Raw genomic sequence first — 17,922 nt, forward strand, 5'->3', positions numbered from 1 at the left:
CAAAACATGTGCAATGGGATCTGTCAGATTTGCCAGTTGTGTTTTGTTTCAGTGACATGGAGCAGTGGGTGTCTCCTTTGGCAGTATTGTTGGCAGCATTTATGTGCTTCTTTTTTAAAAAAAGTCAGACAGAAATTGTGCAATAGAAAGATGTCAGTACTATAATGTAGCTGTGTATTATGTTCTCCCTCTGTAGTTCCAAGATTTCAAGAGATTTTTCCAGGTTTTTAAGAAAAGAAAAGAATACAGAGTTGGCAGGGAAAGAGCTTGCCCATGTGATGGTTCCAAACATGGAGAAGTACGCAGAAAAGGCATGCGAGCTGTTAAAATGAAATGATCTACTTTGGGGTGAAGAACTACCATTTTCTCTGTTCATGTGATAAGGTCCATAGTGAAAATATGAAAACAGCATATATTCTTGTACAACATAATAGTTCCACATGAAAAACTATGCCACGTCTAGTTATTTACCATTGCCTGATTATTGAAGTGGATTTGGAGAAGCATCTGTCAAAATGATTTCATCATCTGCTAAAATCTCTGGAGGACCCCTGAAAACTTCCATGGATGATGTAATTATTTTGCCTCTGGATATGGGGATGCCATCAGCTGCTCCACCAATCCTCTGTGCTCTCCACATGAAACAGTATTTACAATTAGTAGAAGAGTTGGTTATCACAGAATATGGAAGAAAACACCAACTTCTGTATTGACAAAAACCACATTCTGCATATGCCATTAACACTATATTTTTGAAAACATCCCACTACTGCCATATTAGGTACAAAAAAGAAGGATGGCTAGCTGCAATTCCAATAAGATCTAACCCACATATGAAATAGTAGAGAATTGTGGATCTGTTGTTCAACAAAATCTTCCAGGACATAGATCTCACGTTGCTGATATAGAATAAGCAGAAGACTTCACAGAGAGTCATGATCTGAAAATATTGGCTTTTTATATATAAGATGACTTCAAGTCCACAAAACTCCAGCAAACTTTCCTTCTCTCTCAGGGAATGCTATTCCTGTCATTGCTACCTCCCCCCTCCCCCCCCCCCCCACCTCCAGTCTCCAAAAAAGGAATTATGTTTGGTCCCACTATCACAATTTAAACTTGTAAACATAATCCACAACCACCAAAACTTCTAGCTCTGCTAGTTTTGACAGAAGATGAAGTCTCCCTCTAGAAAGGCCATATCTGTTTTTAATTATTTTTAATGTTGCTGCTGCAGCAGCAGAGATGCCTTGAATAAATTTGATGCTTGAGTAAATTGAACTAATTAACAGGTATAATTGCATTAATAATAATTGTGAAAACTGCAACTGATACATACATTTAATTAAATGAAATGTAATTCCATTTAAATTTACCAGTTTTCATGTTCAACCAAAACAGAGGAAACTGGCAGGACAATAATTATGTTTGCTTTGCTTTGCAATATGAATCAGATGTACAAATATGAAAATCATAATGTAATTTGTGAGAAATGTGTTGGGTAACAGATCACATTGATGAAAATTGCACACAGAGACAAAACAAGTAAAGAAGAAGAAGAAAAAATATTAGAACAAGAAAGCTAATTAGATAACTAAAAAACCTTCCCAAAACTCTCAGGGTGCTTCCAGACAGCACTAAATCACAGGTTTTAAACAGGGACACTTCAGGACAGGTACACATATAGACCTGTTGGTTCTGGGACTTCTGCCTCTGTTGTTCAGATTTGATGCTTTGTTGTAAAATTTAGAGGCTCCCAAGATGGCCACCATGGAACTTCTGCCAGAAAGTTCAGTCATTAAAAAAAAAACTCAAGATGTGGAAATGGGGAGGTTTGAATATGCGAATCACTGCAAAAGTACCGTTCTTTGTCCTGGCCAGAGAAAATGTGCCCCTCACACTTTTCATAAACTTTCTGGCACACAAGCAAAGTTTTTGCCTTTTACTCAAGCATCACCTTCTTTTTATAAGCGGCCTCCTTTGTTGTGCCAGCTTCTCTGGCTGCCGATTAGCTTCCAGGCACAATTCAAAGTGCCGGTTTTAACCTTTAAAGCCCTAAATGGTTCTGGTCCAGTTTACCTGTCTGAACCTTCTCGCAGCTAAAGATCGTTAGGAGAGGCCCTGCTCTCGATCCCGCCATTCTCGCAAATGTGATTGATGGGAATGAGAGACAGGACCTTCTCAGCAGTGGCCCACTTCTGTGGAACTCCCTCCCTAAGGACATCAGGCTGGCCAACTCCTTCCTGTCCTTCAGGAGACAACTGAAGACCTGGCTGTGAGACCAGGCATTTGGCTAGAGGCATTGACCAGAGGACAATGGCAGCTTGAAAAGAAACCTGAACATTATGACATTACAACATTGGATTTGTTTGGCTGGATCTTGGTTTTTGCGGCGTGTTAGCTGAATGTGAAATGAATGTTTTGATGATTTTTGTAATGTTTTAATCAAGCTTTACTGTTTTTAATTGAATATATATGTTGACAGCATCACTGATGCTTATGTAAAGCCGCCCTGAGTCCCCTTGTGGGAGAAGGGCGGGGTAGAAATGAAGAAAATAAATGAATAATAAATAAATAAATGTACCATTCAGGAACAAACATTTAAAACCTGGGAACAAACCTAGATAAAAAAGTTCAGGAAGCTCTAGTTCGGTGAAACACTATCACTTTGGCAGAGAAGACTAAAGACCTTTTAAAACTAAATTTCATGCTTCTGTAGCATTGATCAATGGCAGATAAAGTGATAACAAACAACATCAATTGTATACATGTGGAAGTATAAATCCTATTAGTGTTCAGGTCTCTTTTTTTTCCATTGTTGAAGAGATCAAAACTTACTTATCAAAGCACACCACATAATATATATATCTACTGGTCAGTAGTCCCTGGCTTGGTGGAGAACCAACCAGTTACCTATAGTTGGATTGATATTATCCTCCACAATCTCCAAAGGTCTCCTTATGCAATTCTGAAGAATACAGCTGGCTATAGGAATGAAGCCAGATGTTTTTTTGCAATGTTCCCTACTCTCCATTGACCATGAAGTGGCCATATTTAGGGACTGAGACAGATGGAATCTGTATTTGGGGTGGTGTAGGAGCTGGAATAGATATGAAATGCTTCTACTTTGCACTACATCTGCTTAATCCGGGATCTATTTCTAGCATCCCAATAGCATAGCAATTTAATCAAAGATCAAGTTATGCAGCCATTTAAACTTTATTGAGAACAATACAAGGCATATTCCCAAGCACAAAGAAAATGAGCAAAAATGCCCTGTCACATAGAGACCTGCTCATAAGACATTTTGGTTTGTTTTGTTTTGTTCTATTTCTTCTCTTCTCACATGCTGCCAAAGCTTGACTCCAGTGCCAGGCCTTCAGGGAACTGACTTTCTCATCCAAAGTACCTTTGAATCTTCTAGCTTCTATTCTATGTGCTGTCAAGTGCATTGGTTTCAAAACATATGGTGAAGAGATGTGGTGTGGAGAGAGGGTGAGGAAAGCAGTTTTGAACTTTAGCACCCAAGAAGAATGTTTCAAGGCAGAAAAAATGTTTTAAGGAGAAAAAAAAAGACTGTTATGTGTTTGTTTCCAGTGCTGGCAGTCCATTTTTACACAGTGCTTCTTCCAAATGCTGCTCTTTTAAAGAAAAGACCTTCATGCACACCCACACAATCTGAACAAGTTGTCAACAATAAAGTAATCAGACTCCAACCAAGGTTTTCACTACAAATGCCATACTGGAGTAAGAAACATTTGGTGGAGCATTTTCATCACACATAGTTTTTCTGTTAACCAAGCTACTCTTTAGCTGATACTTTGAGGGTCAGCAGATTGCAAGAATGGTGCTATCCTGTGATGCCTCCATTTTATGTAAAACAGAAAAACTTTGCATTAAATATCATAAAATATATCCATGAAGGATATATCGTAAGGCATAACATCTATCTATACTTAATAATAACATTTACTTTCTTTCTCATTTTTTTCCAGCAACATGTGTGTAAGCTTGGGGTTGCTAAAGTGAAATATGGAAATAACATCTGTAATTGTAATGGTTGTATACAACAGGGAATGTTGTATGTTACTTATCCACATAGAAAGCAATATGTTTTCCCTGCACAATAATTAGAGGTACAGGAGTCCTCTCCTATTTTCACTCTGGGGAATGTATCAGGTGAAATATACTATGGCACATTCTGGTCTGTAGTTGCCCTTGATCCACTTTGGGAGCTGCTCACGGCTATTCAGCAGTCAAGATGATCAGCCATACAATTGGCACAATGGTACTGGAGCCCTGTCCTGCCTCCTGGTGGTCACTATTACTGACTTACCAACCAAAAGTAGCTCCCTGGCAAAGCCTTGCCAGTGACATCACTTTTGGTGAGATCACAAAAGAGTTTCTAACGCATTTTGGGGGAGCTGTTTCTGGCCAGTGAGTCAGAAGTGAGCCTTTCTGGCATGTGGATAATGGATCACTTCAGATCTGGTTGTCCACATGTCAAAATACTAGGGTTCTCCCTGGAGTTTCCTAGAATTTCACGAGTAACTTGTAGCAAAAGAATGACTGGGATCAGCACTGATTCTGTGGAACAAGCAGTACCTTGTGTGGACTGCTTGTAGTGGCTTTCAGATCAGAATGCTTTATTTGGCCTGTGCAGAAAAAAAGAAACTTCCTCTCATGCTTGGTGGATCTGTTCAAAAGTCCATGCATACTGGAGAGAAGGTGTACTGGATAGGCATTACAAATTATTTTAAAACTAAACAAGGAGGCAGTCATTGATATATATGATTCTATGATTCCAATGGACATCACTGTGAAAGAAGACAAAGCATTCCAAACTTTACCAGGAACCAGACATAGGGTTTGATGGTTTATTTTTTTTATTTACCACACTTTTATCCTGCCCTTTTCAGCCTGAAGGCGACTCAGGGTGGCATACAGACTGCCAATAATTAGATGCCGAACACACATAAATACATCATTTAAAACAGATTAAATCACATAATAAAATTCATATAAAAACAATTTAAAACTATAAAAATCAATAAGTTCCAGGTTTAAATCCATATATATTTGCATCGTTAAGCCATTCCATATTTGTTCACAATACTGAGTTTGTATGGTTACAATGAGGTTTCAAAAGCTTGCTCAAAGAGCCAGGCTTTTACTATTTTCCTAAAAGTCAGGGGGAGGGGGCTTATCTAATATCCCCTGAAAGGGAGTACCACAGCCGAGGGGCCACCATTGAGAAGGCCCTGTCTCTCGTCTCCATCAAGCATGCCTGTGAGGCAGGCAGGAAAGAGAGCAGGGGCTCCCCAGATTATCTTAAATTCCTGGAAGGTTTGATGGTTGGTTAGTTGCTTTTTGTCACATTTACATACTAACAAGCATATACATATGGTGCAATTCTTTTTAATCATTACATGGATAAATGCTGCCACCATCCCTGTCTTCAACACTTGGCATTTTTAAAAATGAAAATGTTAAATCTCTTTAACCATATAAAAATGGGAGACATTTTTGCATGCAGGGCCTGCTATATCATTAGGAAGAATGAGACAGCTTAAGGAAATCAGGATGGACATAATTGTATATATCCTAGTGACCTATTCCATATCCTTCCAACTAGGATTCTGGCTTTCATTACAATGGAGGATGTTATCTTATTCTCACTATAATCAACCTCTGAAGATGGAATTCTGGGTGAAACAGAGTCATCATTTTCCTATTTACTTCAGGCAGCAGATTATTTGTGATTTTTTTTGTTGGGTCAGGAGCGACTTGAGAAACTGCAAGTCGCTTCTGGTGTGAGAGAATTGGCCATCTGCAAAGACGTTGCCCAGGGGACGCCTGAATGGTTTGATGTTTTTATCATCCTTGTGGGAGGCTTCTCTCATGTCCCCGCATGAGGAGCTGGAGCTGATAGAGGGAGCTCATCCGCCTCTCCCCAGATTCGAACCTGTGACCTGTCGGTCTTCAGTCCTGCCAGCACAGGGGTTTAACCCGCTGTGCCACGGGAGGCTCATTTGTGAATGATCTTCTTTTTCTCTTGCAATTTTTTCATATGTTTCTGTTAGCTGAAGTTTCCTGCTGTCTTGAATAAAAAGCTCAACAAATTCAAAATGTAAATTATCTAATTAAAAAGGTTTATTTAAAAAATGCCATGATAATTAGAAAACAGTATTTTAACAGTTCAACAATGTATGCGTCATGTCTTTGGTGGTAAACAGTTGTTCTCAAATCATAAAGATCAGTAAAGATTTCTTAAATGGAAGCAGTTATTAAGGGATTTATTTGGGGAAAGTATCTCCTGAAATAAACACTTGTTGAACAAATCAACAGCCAGAGGGGGAAAAGATAAACAGTTCAATATATGGGAAATTGGCTAGAGCAGTCTGCTAAAGGAATTTCAGTTCATATTATTCCCAGAAATGCAGAACATTGCAACATTTTTTTTTTCTAAAACCTGTTGCATTTATGACAGAAACAATCTTTTGAATGAACACTATAAAAGTTATCCTGAAAATCTCAAATGTTCTTTGGATATTTTTTAATTCAGGAGATACATAATAGGAATAACTAATTGTGTTTCTGTACTCTTGCATTGTTTAGTTGATGATACAACTAACAATGCATTCAGAAGATTCAACTGTAAAGATCACATTTACAGAGTATCTTATGTAATTCTATCATGAAAGGGTTGAGATTAGAAGTTAACCCCATTCATAGCAAAGTCAAACTTGCTGACTTTTATAACTCTAGAATCCTAAAATCATGGGGTTGAAAGAGACCCCAAGGGATATCTAGTGCAAGATCCTGCCATGCAGGAAAAGCAAAATCAAATGCCCCCGACGAATGGCCGTCCAGCTTCTGTTTAAAAGTCTCCAAGGAAAGAGCTTCTACCACACTCCAAGGTAAATAGTTCCACTGTTGAACAGCTCTTACAATCAGGAAGGTTTTCCTAATGTTCAGGTGGAATCTCCCTTCCTGCAATTTGAACCCATTGCTCCAAGTCCTAGTATCCAGGCAACAGAAAACAAGCCTGCTTCCTCTTCCTTACGGCATCCTTTCATATATTTAAACATGGTGATGATGCCTCCTCTCAACACTGCTGTGGAAATCTTTTAGTATCAAAAAAAACTTCCTACATGGAATAATAACACTGACATATTCTACAGAGTTGGACTCATTGCTGATAAATGTGTGCATTAGAAGTGTATTTTCTTCTGTTTGCCTCATAATTCAGGTCAAATTAGTTAAATTTTGTACTTACTAGGCAATTTCTGATATGTGGGCATGGCCTGCACAAAAAAAATTAAGACTCAAAACTTTTGTAAATCCCAGAAGGCTCCCAAAGTCAGATTCCTTTTCAGCACAAGGAAGCCAAGCCTTAGTGCCTTGCCTTGTCTTTTCATTAAATTAATGGAGTCTTGGCATTAGGAACAGGAAAAAGAGGGAGCAGTGTTTTCTGGGAACAGCACAGAACTCTGGGGAATGTAGTTTGGGAAGGGAAGAGCTCTATGGCAGAGAATTTAAAAGATCCTGCCCTAAACTACATTTCCCAGAATGCATCAGCATCACAAAACACAGATCAGGGCAATGGAGAGATAGATTTGTCCCTCCCTAACAGCAGCCAATTAGAGTTCCAATGAATGGTTGTATCAGCAAAGAGGAGGACTAATGGATACTTCTAGTAAGTATACCTCTGTACTGGACTGTGAAGAAATCCCTAAATGGATGGCCCATATACTATAAAGAAAGCATATTAGTTTACAGGCTGTCGATAGAGTTTTGATGGTGCCCTTCTGCCTGAAGAAGGGGGTTAGAGTAGATGGCTCTTGGGGGTTCCCTCCAGCTCTAGGAGTCTATGAAAATGTAGAATTGGTTAATATTGGTTTTATTGGTTAATATGAGAGATATTCAATGGGATAGCTATTGTGGCTTTTAAAAAAAGTTTAGTCAAAACTTTTTAAAAATGTGCAAAATTAGTAGATGTATGAATATTTCTGAAAGTTGGGGAAAATGATCCCCTTTTATCTCCTGATGTTGGAGGAGATAGCTCTTGTAGTTTTTTTTAAATGTTGTTTATAAAACTTTGAAAATTCCCCAAAATCTGTGAATAAGTGAAATGTGCTGAAATTTGGTGGGCGAATAGTAGTAAATGTATTCTACCATTGAAGCAAGTTTCGTCCCAATAGCTTTAAAAATGTGGAAGAAAGGAGCCCCTGAAGTTCCCCCAATTATAGTAATTTATAAAAATTATAGAAATTTCATTACTCGCATTATACTCTCACTAACTATACTTTAGGAACACTTTAGAAATGAAATGCCAGCTGTCCCGGTTTTGTAATGACTTTTGAACCATTTTAATGGATTGCACATCCCTAATTTGTATGTGCATGTAATAATAATAAACTTAATAATAAACTTCATTTGTATTCTGCTCTGTCTCCCCGTGGGGACTCAGGGTGGTTTCCAACACAACAGGCAAACATTCAATGCCTATATAAAATGAAAATCATAAAAATTTAAACAAAGATCAATGCTAAACACTATACAGTAAATTAAAATAAGCAATTATATCCATTAAAATCAAGCTAAAGTGTATGGCTTTGATCACTGCAAATACTTTTTATATGTAGGAGCAAAGAGTCTGTGGCCTGCCATTTGTCAATGAATCATGACTGCCACCAGCCCTCACCATTGTCTACATAGGCAGGAAGAGTTAATAGGAACCGGAATATTTGGAAAACATAAGGTGTATGCTAGATATGGTAACCCATATCAAGTAACCCACCTGTAAAATTAGATTGTGCAAAGCTAATGCACTACTATGTAGGCTATCCTTTATGGGAATTAGCTATTATATATATATATATATATATATATATATATATATATGGATGAAGATTTAAACGAGAGGACATAGTTTCTTTTTAAATTGTTTATTATGCACTGTCATTTATGTTTAATTGCACTTGATGTTTTTGTTTTATCATTGTATGTATTTTGTTTCGGCATCAAATTGTGCCGACTGTGTATACCGCCCTGAGTCGCCTTCGGGCTGAAACGGGCAGGATAGAAATAATGTAAATAAATAAATAAATAAATGACAAGTGCACAAAGAAGAATGTGGGAGTAAAACACTCCATGGAACATATGGAAACTACTAAAAGGAAATCCATCTCTATAAGATTGCCAGTAAGACACATGATAGGTGAAATGTAGACAGATTGTTCACTTTTCTTTAAAAGATACAGGACTGCTCACTGCTCTGATTTAAGCATTTGACATGCACCATCCACAAGTTCCGCTTGTCTACCTGCTGTGTCAACAATTGGGCTGATGATGCTATCACCAGAAGCAAGTTGCAACTCATTGATCACAAAGATTTGATATAAATTTTAAGGAAGAGCATATAAAGGTTTTTGATTTCTTAAATCTGCTGCTGAAGCCCTGAAGGGACAGCAAACAGTTGTGAAGAACTCTTTGGAAGCATGACAGAAGTATCTTTCTTGCTCCTGGAGATGATCAGTGTTACACATGGAAGAAAGCAGCCAAGGTATATTTGGTCTGATAAGATGTGCAAAGATTAAAAGAAAACATTTCTTGCCATGGTGACCACTGTACCTTATTTTTAGCATGAATAGAGTTGAAAGGAAGTTGAAGGAAAAAGAAACAGATTCTTGATTCAGATTGTTGTTTTGGTTGAATGGCTGACAGAACCTAAATATAGCAAGTTAACTTTTAATCTTGATAAAGAATGCTGGAAAGGAACTAGATGTGAAGAAAACTGGGGAAAATCACTTCTTTTTGTGCCCTGTTTTTGATTTTGTAAACAGATTTTACACATTTTTCACAATTGAGAGATACCTAAGAAGCTGTTTCAATTGCCTTACTGGTAGAGGAGAAAAGTTATATTTGAGACATTGACCTGTATCCTGCATCAAGTTTTAACATATGTAACTGTTCTATATTCACAATTTATATGTATAATTCACTATTTTGGCACTTTTGACACAATCCTAACACCCTCCTCTCTATAAAGAGAACATAGTTCATCTTGCCAGTGATGACAGCATGATCAATGATGTTTCCATCAGGTTTGTTGGGGGGTCAGGCCAGGAGAGATTAGTTAAGTATTTTTAATGAAGAAGTATGCTTAATTCAGTAGTTGATACACAATACTGACCATTGTTACTACCCCCCCCCCCCAAAGTAAGTATGATTTGCTTACAATTTTGCACCATTAGTATCTTACATCTGGGACTTCCTTCCTAAAACTAAATGTTAAGATACCATTTTTTCAGCTGTGTCCCCAACCTTACTGAATTGCAATAGTATACTAGACACCTGTCCTCTTTCAAAACCTTTTCTCAACTTTCAAAGCAAATATTATTTTAACTTTGAATGTGCAGACTAGAGACAGAAATATTTTACACAAGAAAGTGATTCTCCCCAGATTTATCCTTAATTTTGCCTAGGGGGAGAATTGATATTAACTGTTTCTCTCTGTTGTGTGCTTTGAAAAGAGATTGCTAGGAATGTTTACTTTGATTGCTTGTTTCTTCACTGTTTATATCTTTCAAAGGCTTTCTGAGTTTCAACAAGAACAAAAAGAAAATGGACTATCCAATTTTTAGCTATTATATTGTCCATGAAAATCTGTCAGGTCTAGACCAGAGCTGAGTGTGGACACACCAGAACTCAAACCTGGTTTACAAGTACCTGTATCACAAAACTCACAAAAGTGTGGATTCTAATAAAGAACTACGTTGCTTTTCCCAAAATATTGAGAAGAACAACTTGGATACATAATAATATTAATACTATTGCCAAAAACAATACCAGAACAAGTATCTCAGGTTCCTTCTACACTGCCCTATATATCAGGATCTGATCCCAGATTCTGGGATATATATGAGGCTTTTTTCGTGTCAGGACTGACTTGAGAAACTGCAAGTTGCTTCTAGTTTTCAAGTACGGTTAGTGAGATGCTAACAGGTTCCAGATTTTTATAGTGTTGCTTTTGGAATTTTGATCTAGTTCATAGATATTCCTGACTGCTGAATTTTACTGTGGCTTTTTGGACTTTGTATTTTCCTCTATTTTGTAACCATTTTTCATCAATAAAAAAGGATTGCTTTTTCCTACAGTCAAGGGTGGTGGATTAATATCTTATGGTCTTGTTTCCTGATCTGGGTTGCAACAATATCTCCTTTGAACTTAACTGAACTCTGGAATGCATTAGCACTTCTGCAGAGATAGAAACCACCAACTGCCATTATGAGCTCAGGCAAGAGGAGGAAAATACTTTCCCAAAAGCTTGAAATGAGCAAGAGTCTCCCAAACATACTTGAAAAAGTCAGTAGTAGAACTGCTGACTTGTGTATGGGCGTATTTAGATTTTAATTCAGCCAAATATTTCTTGGCTTTGGTGAATACATTGGTTTGTTTATTTTTATGGTTTCAGCTGGTTTGATGGCTGATCTATGTGGGCATCTTATTTAAGAATGTTAAAGACAGCCTCCTATTTAACCTGACCCATGGACCTCATATGTGATAAAGGAAGCTCTCCCATTGCCAGTTTGAAAGCTAGTTGGCCTTTGTACCTAGAATGAAAAAAGGTCATTATGTCCTTTATTTCAGGAAGCAAAATTTATCAGCTTACACTTAGCAACTGTACTAACCAGTGTCAAGCTAAATTTAGGTGCTGCTATCAACTATAAACAATTTTCTCATGGGACAAAGGCCTTGCCATAGCTGTATTTAAGGAGGATTAATCTGATTCCCCATCATGTTAGTGGCATGAATTTCAGGCTCCTTCACATTGAACTAATTGGTTCAGCAAAATAATTACAAATATAATTCCTAGAAAACATAAACAAAATTTTAAAAATATTATTACATTACCATTCCTAGTTATTTTTTGTACATTCTGTTCAATGGAAATGCTTGTACTTTTGCTGTGTCAGGGGTTTTACCTATTATATGAACCTTTAAACTCTTCTGATAGCAGCTTTTTTGTTTAGTGAATGTTACATGTGAAGTAAAAAAGATTAATTGGAAGAGTTGCATTCCCATAGGTTCCTCCCATTTCTTTCCATTTCTTCCCTTTTACTTTTTTAAGGTGATGTTTTCTGGCCATCCAGAAAGCACTGTGGTATTACTTTTCTATACAAATAAAACAAAAACAAAACCCAATCATCAAATAAAAGTTTCAGGAAAGTCAAAATTTTCTGATAAATGGATGCATACTGATAATCCATTTTGCTCCCTCCACTAAAAGACCAGTTTCTTGAATAGATAAATATATAATAAATAACTCAAATGCCTCCTTAAGTCCCATAGAAGCTCACCACTTGATAGATTGATACAACATCTATACACCTGCACATCAGATATAGAATCTTCTGCATATTTCATGAGCTTAGAATAAATGTTTATTGTGAGAATGCTATTTAAATATTTATGTGTGTACACAGATGCATACACAGAGAATGAGACACAACTGCTATTGCCAGATAGAAGTAGAACCAGTTTACCAGAAAGCAGAGAATTTTAAAGCTGCAGACCTTGCTGAAAGGACATTTTCCAGATACTTCCAAAACTGTGAGTTACAGGACCAATCAGTAACTATAGCCAATAGAGTTGATAATCTTCCCTAATTCCTAGCCCACAGTTCTTGAAGTATACAAACTTGTCTAACTTGCAAAAATGTTATTCATAATCAATAAAGACTTCTAGGCCATGTTAAATGATGATATGACAAAACAAATTTCTAGGACATTGCTCACTTCATAAGATTTGTGCATTATTGACTTCATGTTGGTAATTTTTCATGCAAAGATCTGGAGACTCCACTCCTCAGGAAATCACAGGTGTTCACAGGTGGTGTATGGACTTTAACATTGTGCCAATCGAGTTTCTTAAACCTGATTGGGTTGTGTGGAACCACCCTCTGTTATTCATAACTCTAGTGCAAGGGTGGGCAAAGTGAAACCTATGAGATAGAGGGCATTTCAAAATGGATACTTGGCTTATTATTGTGCTGCCTAGATAAAAAAGATAATCAGAACTTGAAGAAAATAAAGTTTGATGGTACTTGGTATAATTGGTTACTGCTTCCCCAGCCACCAGATCACAGTCATTAAGTTTCCTTTCATTATTGTAGTACATAAATAATCACATATAGAGACCATGGGCCCAACATGGCATAAATTTTTCATAATGAGCACCGTCATCTCTTCTTTGCTTCAGTGGGATAGATAAGCAGTAGTCCCAGATTTGACTTAAGATCATAACTCCACCTTCTCCTGTGCAAAGTGACAAGTGAGACAGTAGTCATATAGGACCTCATCACATAGACCTGGAGAAGCATTGGGGACCATCTGTCTAGCAAAGGGAATCGTACTGTTAGATCTCCAATCGTCTTGTTTCAAGTTCTGTCTTCTCATCACACATGTTTCTCTCTTCAGGTTTATGCCTGTTGTTGCCTGCGTTTGGATCCATCACACAAGGAATCCTTTTTTCTGTCCTCTCCATATTAGCTTTCTAAAAAGCAGGTAAAATTTCAATATCCAAAAGCCAAGAGATCTCGTGCCCTTCCCAAAGGCTTGCACGCCAGAGGAGGCAGGACACCATTTTAAAACTCTTATTTCAGTGGGATAGTTTGCCCTCCCCAAAGCCAGCACATCAGAGGAGACATTTTTAAAAATCTTCTTTCAATGGAATTTCTTGACTTCCCCAAAGCCCCTTACATTAAAAGAGACAGGACACAATTTTAAAAACTCTTTTTTTTATTGGGATCCCTTGCCTTCCCCAAGACCCACACACTAGAAGAGGCAATGTCTCCTCCTATGTCACAGTTTTAAATACTCCTTTCAATGGGGTTCCCCCCTCTTCACTTTGAATTCCTCCTCGTGAGTAGATCAGCAGAATTTTAACTCCACTTTTAACATTTCCTTTTAACATTTAACTTTTAACACTCCTTTCAATTTGGTAGTCTCCCTCTAGAGAAGACCGGCACATCCTTTTTTAAAAAAATAAATTTCCTCTCCCCGTGAAATGGGGAGAGAGAAAATGGTTTGTCTGCCTCCCACGAGGCAGGGATGGGTTCCAATGGAACCTTCCAGAGGACTAGGGGGCGTGGCCTGTTTGTACAAGCCAGCCCCCACCCAGGCTCATTCTGAGCCTGGAAGCTGGAGAGTGAGGACGCAGTGACGACCAGGGAGAAGACAAGATTGAAGAAAAGGGAAGAAAGAAGAAAAGAGATGACTTGAGTGAAGGCAGACTAAAGAGGACTGAAGATTGGGAGAAGATCTGAGTGAAGAGGAGAGTGAAGAACTCAAGAAAGAAGACCAGATGAAACAGAAGGGAAAAAGAATACCTACAGGTCTGTGTCGGCACCCCCTCCTCCAGGAAGGCCTGTGGGTCGCTTCATCGGGGGTCTGGTTTCGCGCACCCACCCTCCCCTCCCACTTCCTGCCTCTTCTTTCCTCGTCCTTTGGCCAGGCCCGCTCGTGGAGGCTTAGGCCGGGCTCGGCCTTGGGTTGCCAGGTGGGCCTGGTGTGAGGTCATTACTGCAGTAGGTTTTTGTTTCATATGCCGGCTGGGCACTCCTGATACCAGTTTCGGTTTCGGTTTGGTTGCACTTGATGGCGGCCATTTTAGGGGAAGAGGCGACCACCATTTTGGGCTAACCTCGAGCTGGGCTGGGTCGGGCATTTTGTCAGTGCAAGCAGCGGGCTGGTTGATGATTTAAACCAGCTTTGCAAATGAATTGGAGCTCCTGCTATTAGATCCAGCTTCTAATAAAAATAAAATAAATAAATAAAAAAAATTAAAATTACGCCAGGAGGGGAGCTCCTGCTGTTAGATTCAGCTTCTGATAGCAAAAATAAAATAAAATAAAATAAAATAAAATAAATTACGCCAGGAGGGGAGCTCCTGCTGTTAGATGCAGCTTCTGATAGCAAAAAAATTACGCCAGGAGGGGAGCTCCTGCTGTTAGATCCAGCTTCTGATAGCAAAAAAATACGCCAGGAGGGGAGCTCCTGCTGTTAGATCCAGCTTCAAAAAAAATTACGCCAGGAGGTGAGCTCCTGCTGTTAGATCCAGCTTTGGATAGCAACAAAGAAATTACGCCAGGAGGTGAGCTCCTGCTGTTAGATCCAGCTTCTGATAGCAAAAAAAATGGGGGAGGATAAGAAAGAATTAGGCCTGAAAGGAGCTCCTGCTGTTACTTCCAGCTTCTGATAAAATAATTAATAAAATAAATAAATTATATATATATATATATATATATATATATATACACACACACACACACACACACACATATATATATATATATATATATATATATATATATAAAGGGATATCTTTGCGATATGCAAATGTGAGTAGATCAATAGGCCCCATCAGTCAGCGACAGTTCATCAGGCAGACCACATGAGCATAGGGCTTGCTTAAGCCGGGTCAGGTTCATAGTCTGTTTACCATTGATAGGAGATCACAGGTGGGAAGTGAGCTTCTGAGGTTAGCTCCAGCTTGAACTGATGACATTTTAGAGGAGACCAGCATTTTTTGCTATATTTGATGGAGCAGCATCAATTTTTCCTTCAGGATGGCACCGAAGAAGAACATGGGCGGCTCTAAGGGACAGGGGCCGGCCAAGAAGACGCCGGCGAAACGCCCCCCCCTCCTCACGAGTCATCGTCAGAGGATGAGGGCGTTTTGGCCAAGGACATCAAGGCCTTAATGGCCAGAATGGATAAGTTTGAGAGGGAGAGGGGTTTGCCGGTGAGGGAGGCCGGGCCGCGCATGGCTCGACGGGCTAGTACTAAGCTAATCTTTAAGAGTTTGCTTTCTCGCATGTCTCCACTAGAGTCTGCTCGAAAAGCTGGGACTCAAGAAGGAGAGCGGGCCACCCAGCCGGAGTCCAACCAACCAGACGGTGATCCCCGGGCTCAGGCTTTATCTCAGCCCCAGGCAATGGCTGTCCAAGCTCCAGCGGCGACTTCAACGATAACAACTGGGCCCATGGTGGCCCAAGCGGAACCGCAGAGCACTGCAACAGCTGGTCAAGTGCCGACAGCGAGGCCAGCCACGACATCTACACCCAAGCCGGCTGACCCAGTGCTGCCAGCACGTCGGAGTCAACCTTCCGCGCCTGAAATCATGGTGTCGACCAACCCCTCTTCGCAACTTGCTGTCCCGGAGGGACCCTCCACGTCTACAGGTAACAGCACCACACTAGTTTGGCCCTGGGGCCAAAATCAGACGCAAACTACATCACTTACTCACACGGATTCAGCGCTGGCTGCACCTGGGGTTTCAGTCATTAAGGCCGTTTCCCATGACACTGCTGTGGCCCCAATATCCCTAGAAGTGGCTAGAACGGGGGAGGCCAACCAATTTTGGGGAACTGACAAATGGGTTCTACCGATAATTTCTACGGCGGCCTTGGCCTCTCTAGGGGCCCATCTGTCTCAAATAACCATTGATAAGATCCTCAGGAATGAATATATAGATATTTTTCCGTATACTTTAGAGAATTAGAGAAGAAGGAAAAAGAGGATCTGGATGAGGAACGCAAAGAAAAATTAAAGAAGAGGAGGGTGGAACAAAATTGGAAAAACTGGATAGCTTGCTACACCATTTATGCATCCTTGATAGTTGAGGCTCATCCATATAGGGCTGAGTCCCTGTTTAAATATCAAAATATAATTTACGGAGCATATGTTAATTACTCCGGTCAGGCGTGGCTGGTTTATGATAGCCGCTTTCGTGCTGAGGCTGCCACGATGCCTAATAAGCGATGGGACCTCATTGATAGTCAGCTGTGGATGGAGGTAATGAATACAACCAGATCAGTCTCTGGTGAGAAGGCCGGTAGTGGCCACACCATCCAAAACACTAGGGGTGGTCAGCCCTTTCGGCAAGGAGGCCCAGCATAACAGCCTCAAAGACAAAAGCATATGTGCCAGGAATATGCGGCGCAGGGAGCTTGCTCCCGCAAGAACTGCAGATTTCAACACGCCTGTACAATATGCCAGGGTAACCACGCAGCTAAGACCTGTTATAAAGGAAAGCCCGCAAGATTTAATCCAAGGGACGCCCAGTTTAATAGAAAGAACCCTGCCCAGGCTAATGTCCAGAAAGGGCCCCAGCCCAGTCAAGGTGGGTCCTCTTAGTGGTTGGCTGGAAATATACCCTGACAGAGCTGAGGCAATTTATTTGCTTCGTGGCTTTATGGATGGTTTCCGGATTCCGGTCCTTGGGCCGTGTTCCCCCTGTTTATCTCCTAATTTGAAATCTCTTATAGGCTTGGAGGCAGTGGTCAAACAAAAAATAGATAAAGAGGTAAAGGAGGGCAGGGTTCTGGGACCATTTTCTGCACCCCCCACGCCTCAGTTTAGGTTTTCCCCGTTGGGAATAGTGCCCAAAAAAGCCATCGGTGAATATCGCCTCATTCATCATTTGTCTTACCCCAGAGGGGGCTCTGTGAATGATGCCTTTCCCAATGAGCAGTGATCAGTAAGCTACACATCTTTTGATTCAGCAGTGCGGTTGCTGCGGCATTGTGCCTCTGGCTGAGGAAAAACGGAAGGTCCCCATACGGTTTTGACCTTTTTGGGGATAGAATTAGATACAGTTAATCAATTTTCCAGGCTGCCGGTGGCAAAGGTTGAGGGTTTGATAGATAAGTTAGAACACTTTTTGTCACGGCAGAAGGCTACCTTACGGGAGTTTCAACAGATAATTGGCCATCTAAATTTTGCCTGTAAGGTAATAGCACCTGGCCGGGCGTTTCTTCGCAGACTTTGTGATGCTATCTCGGGTGTAGCCATGCCCCACCATCACATTAGGATAACGCTAGCTATAAAGTCTGATTTGTTCATTTGGCTACAATTC

At 39.9% G+C, this 17,922-nt stretch overlaps 1 protein-coding gene across 1 annotated transcript; it reads left to right on the forward strand.

Moving 5' to 3' along the window:
- Positions 1-14,311: 14,311 nt before the first annotated feature.
- LOC137096738 (uncharacterized) lies at positions 14,312-17,497 on the forward strand. Its single transcript, XM_067466872.1, has 2 exons — positions 14,312-14,398; positions 15,893-17,497. The coding sequence occupies exons 1-2, from the start codon at positions 14,368-14,370 to the stop codon at positions 16,564-16,566; spliced, it is 705 nt and encodes a 234-aa protein (XP_067322973.1). The 5' UTR covers positions 14,312-14,367; the 3' UTR covers positions 16,567-17,497.
- The last annotated feature ends 425 nt before the right edge of the window (positions 17,498-17,922 follow it).

Source organism: Anolis sagrei, chromosome 3 (genome assembly GCF_037176765.1).
Source record: "Anolis sagrei isolate rAnoSag1 chromosome 3, rAnoSag1.mat, whole genome shotgun sequence".
NCBI classification, from domain to species: Eukaryota; Metazoa; Chordata; class Lepidosauria; order Squamata; family Dactyloidae; genus Anolis; species Anolis sagrei.

Bases quoted from the DNA above. Each gene is read 5' to 3' on its own strand.
- LOC137096738 (XM_067466872.1), top strand. From the start codon at position 14,368: ATGAAACAGAAGGGAAAAAGAATACCTACAG. The intron at 14,399-15,892 runs GTCTGTGTCGGC...TGTCTCCACTAG, and splicing joins GGGAAAAAGAATACCTACAG to AGTCTGCTCGAAAAGCTGGG.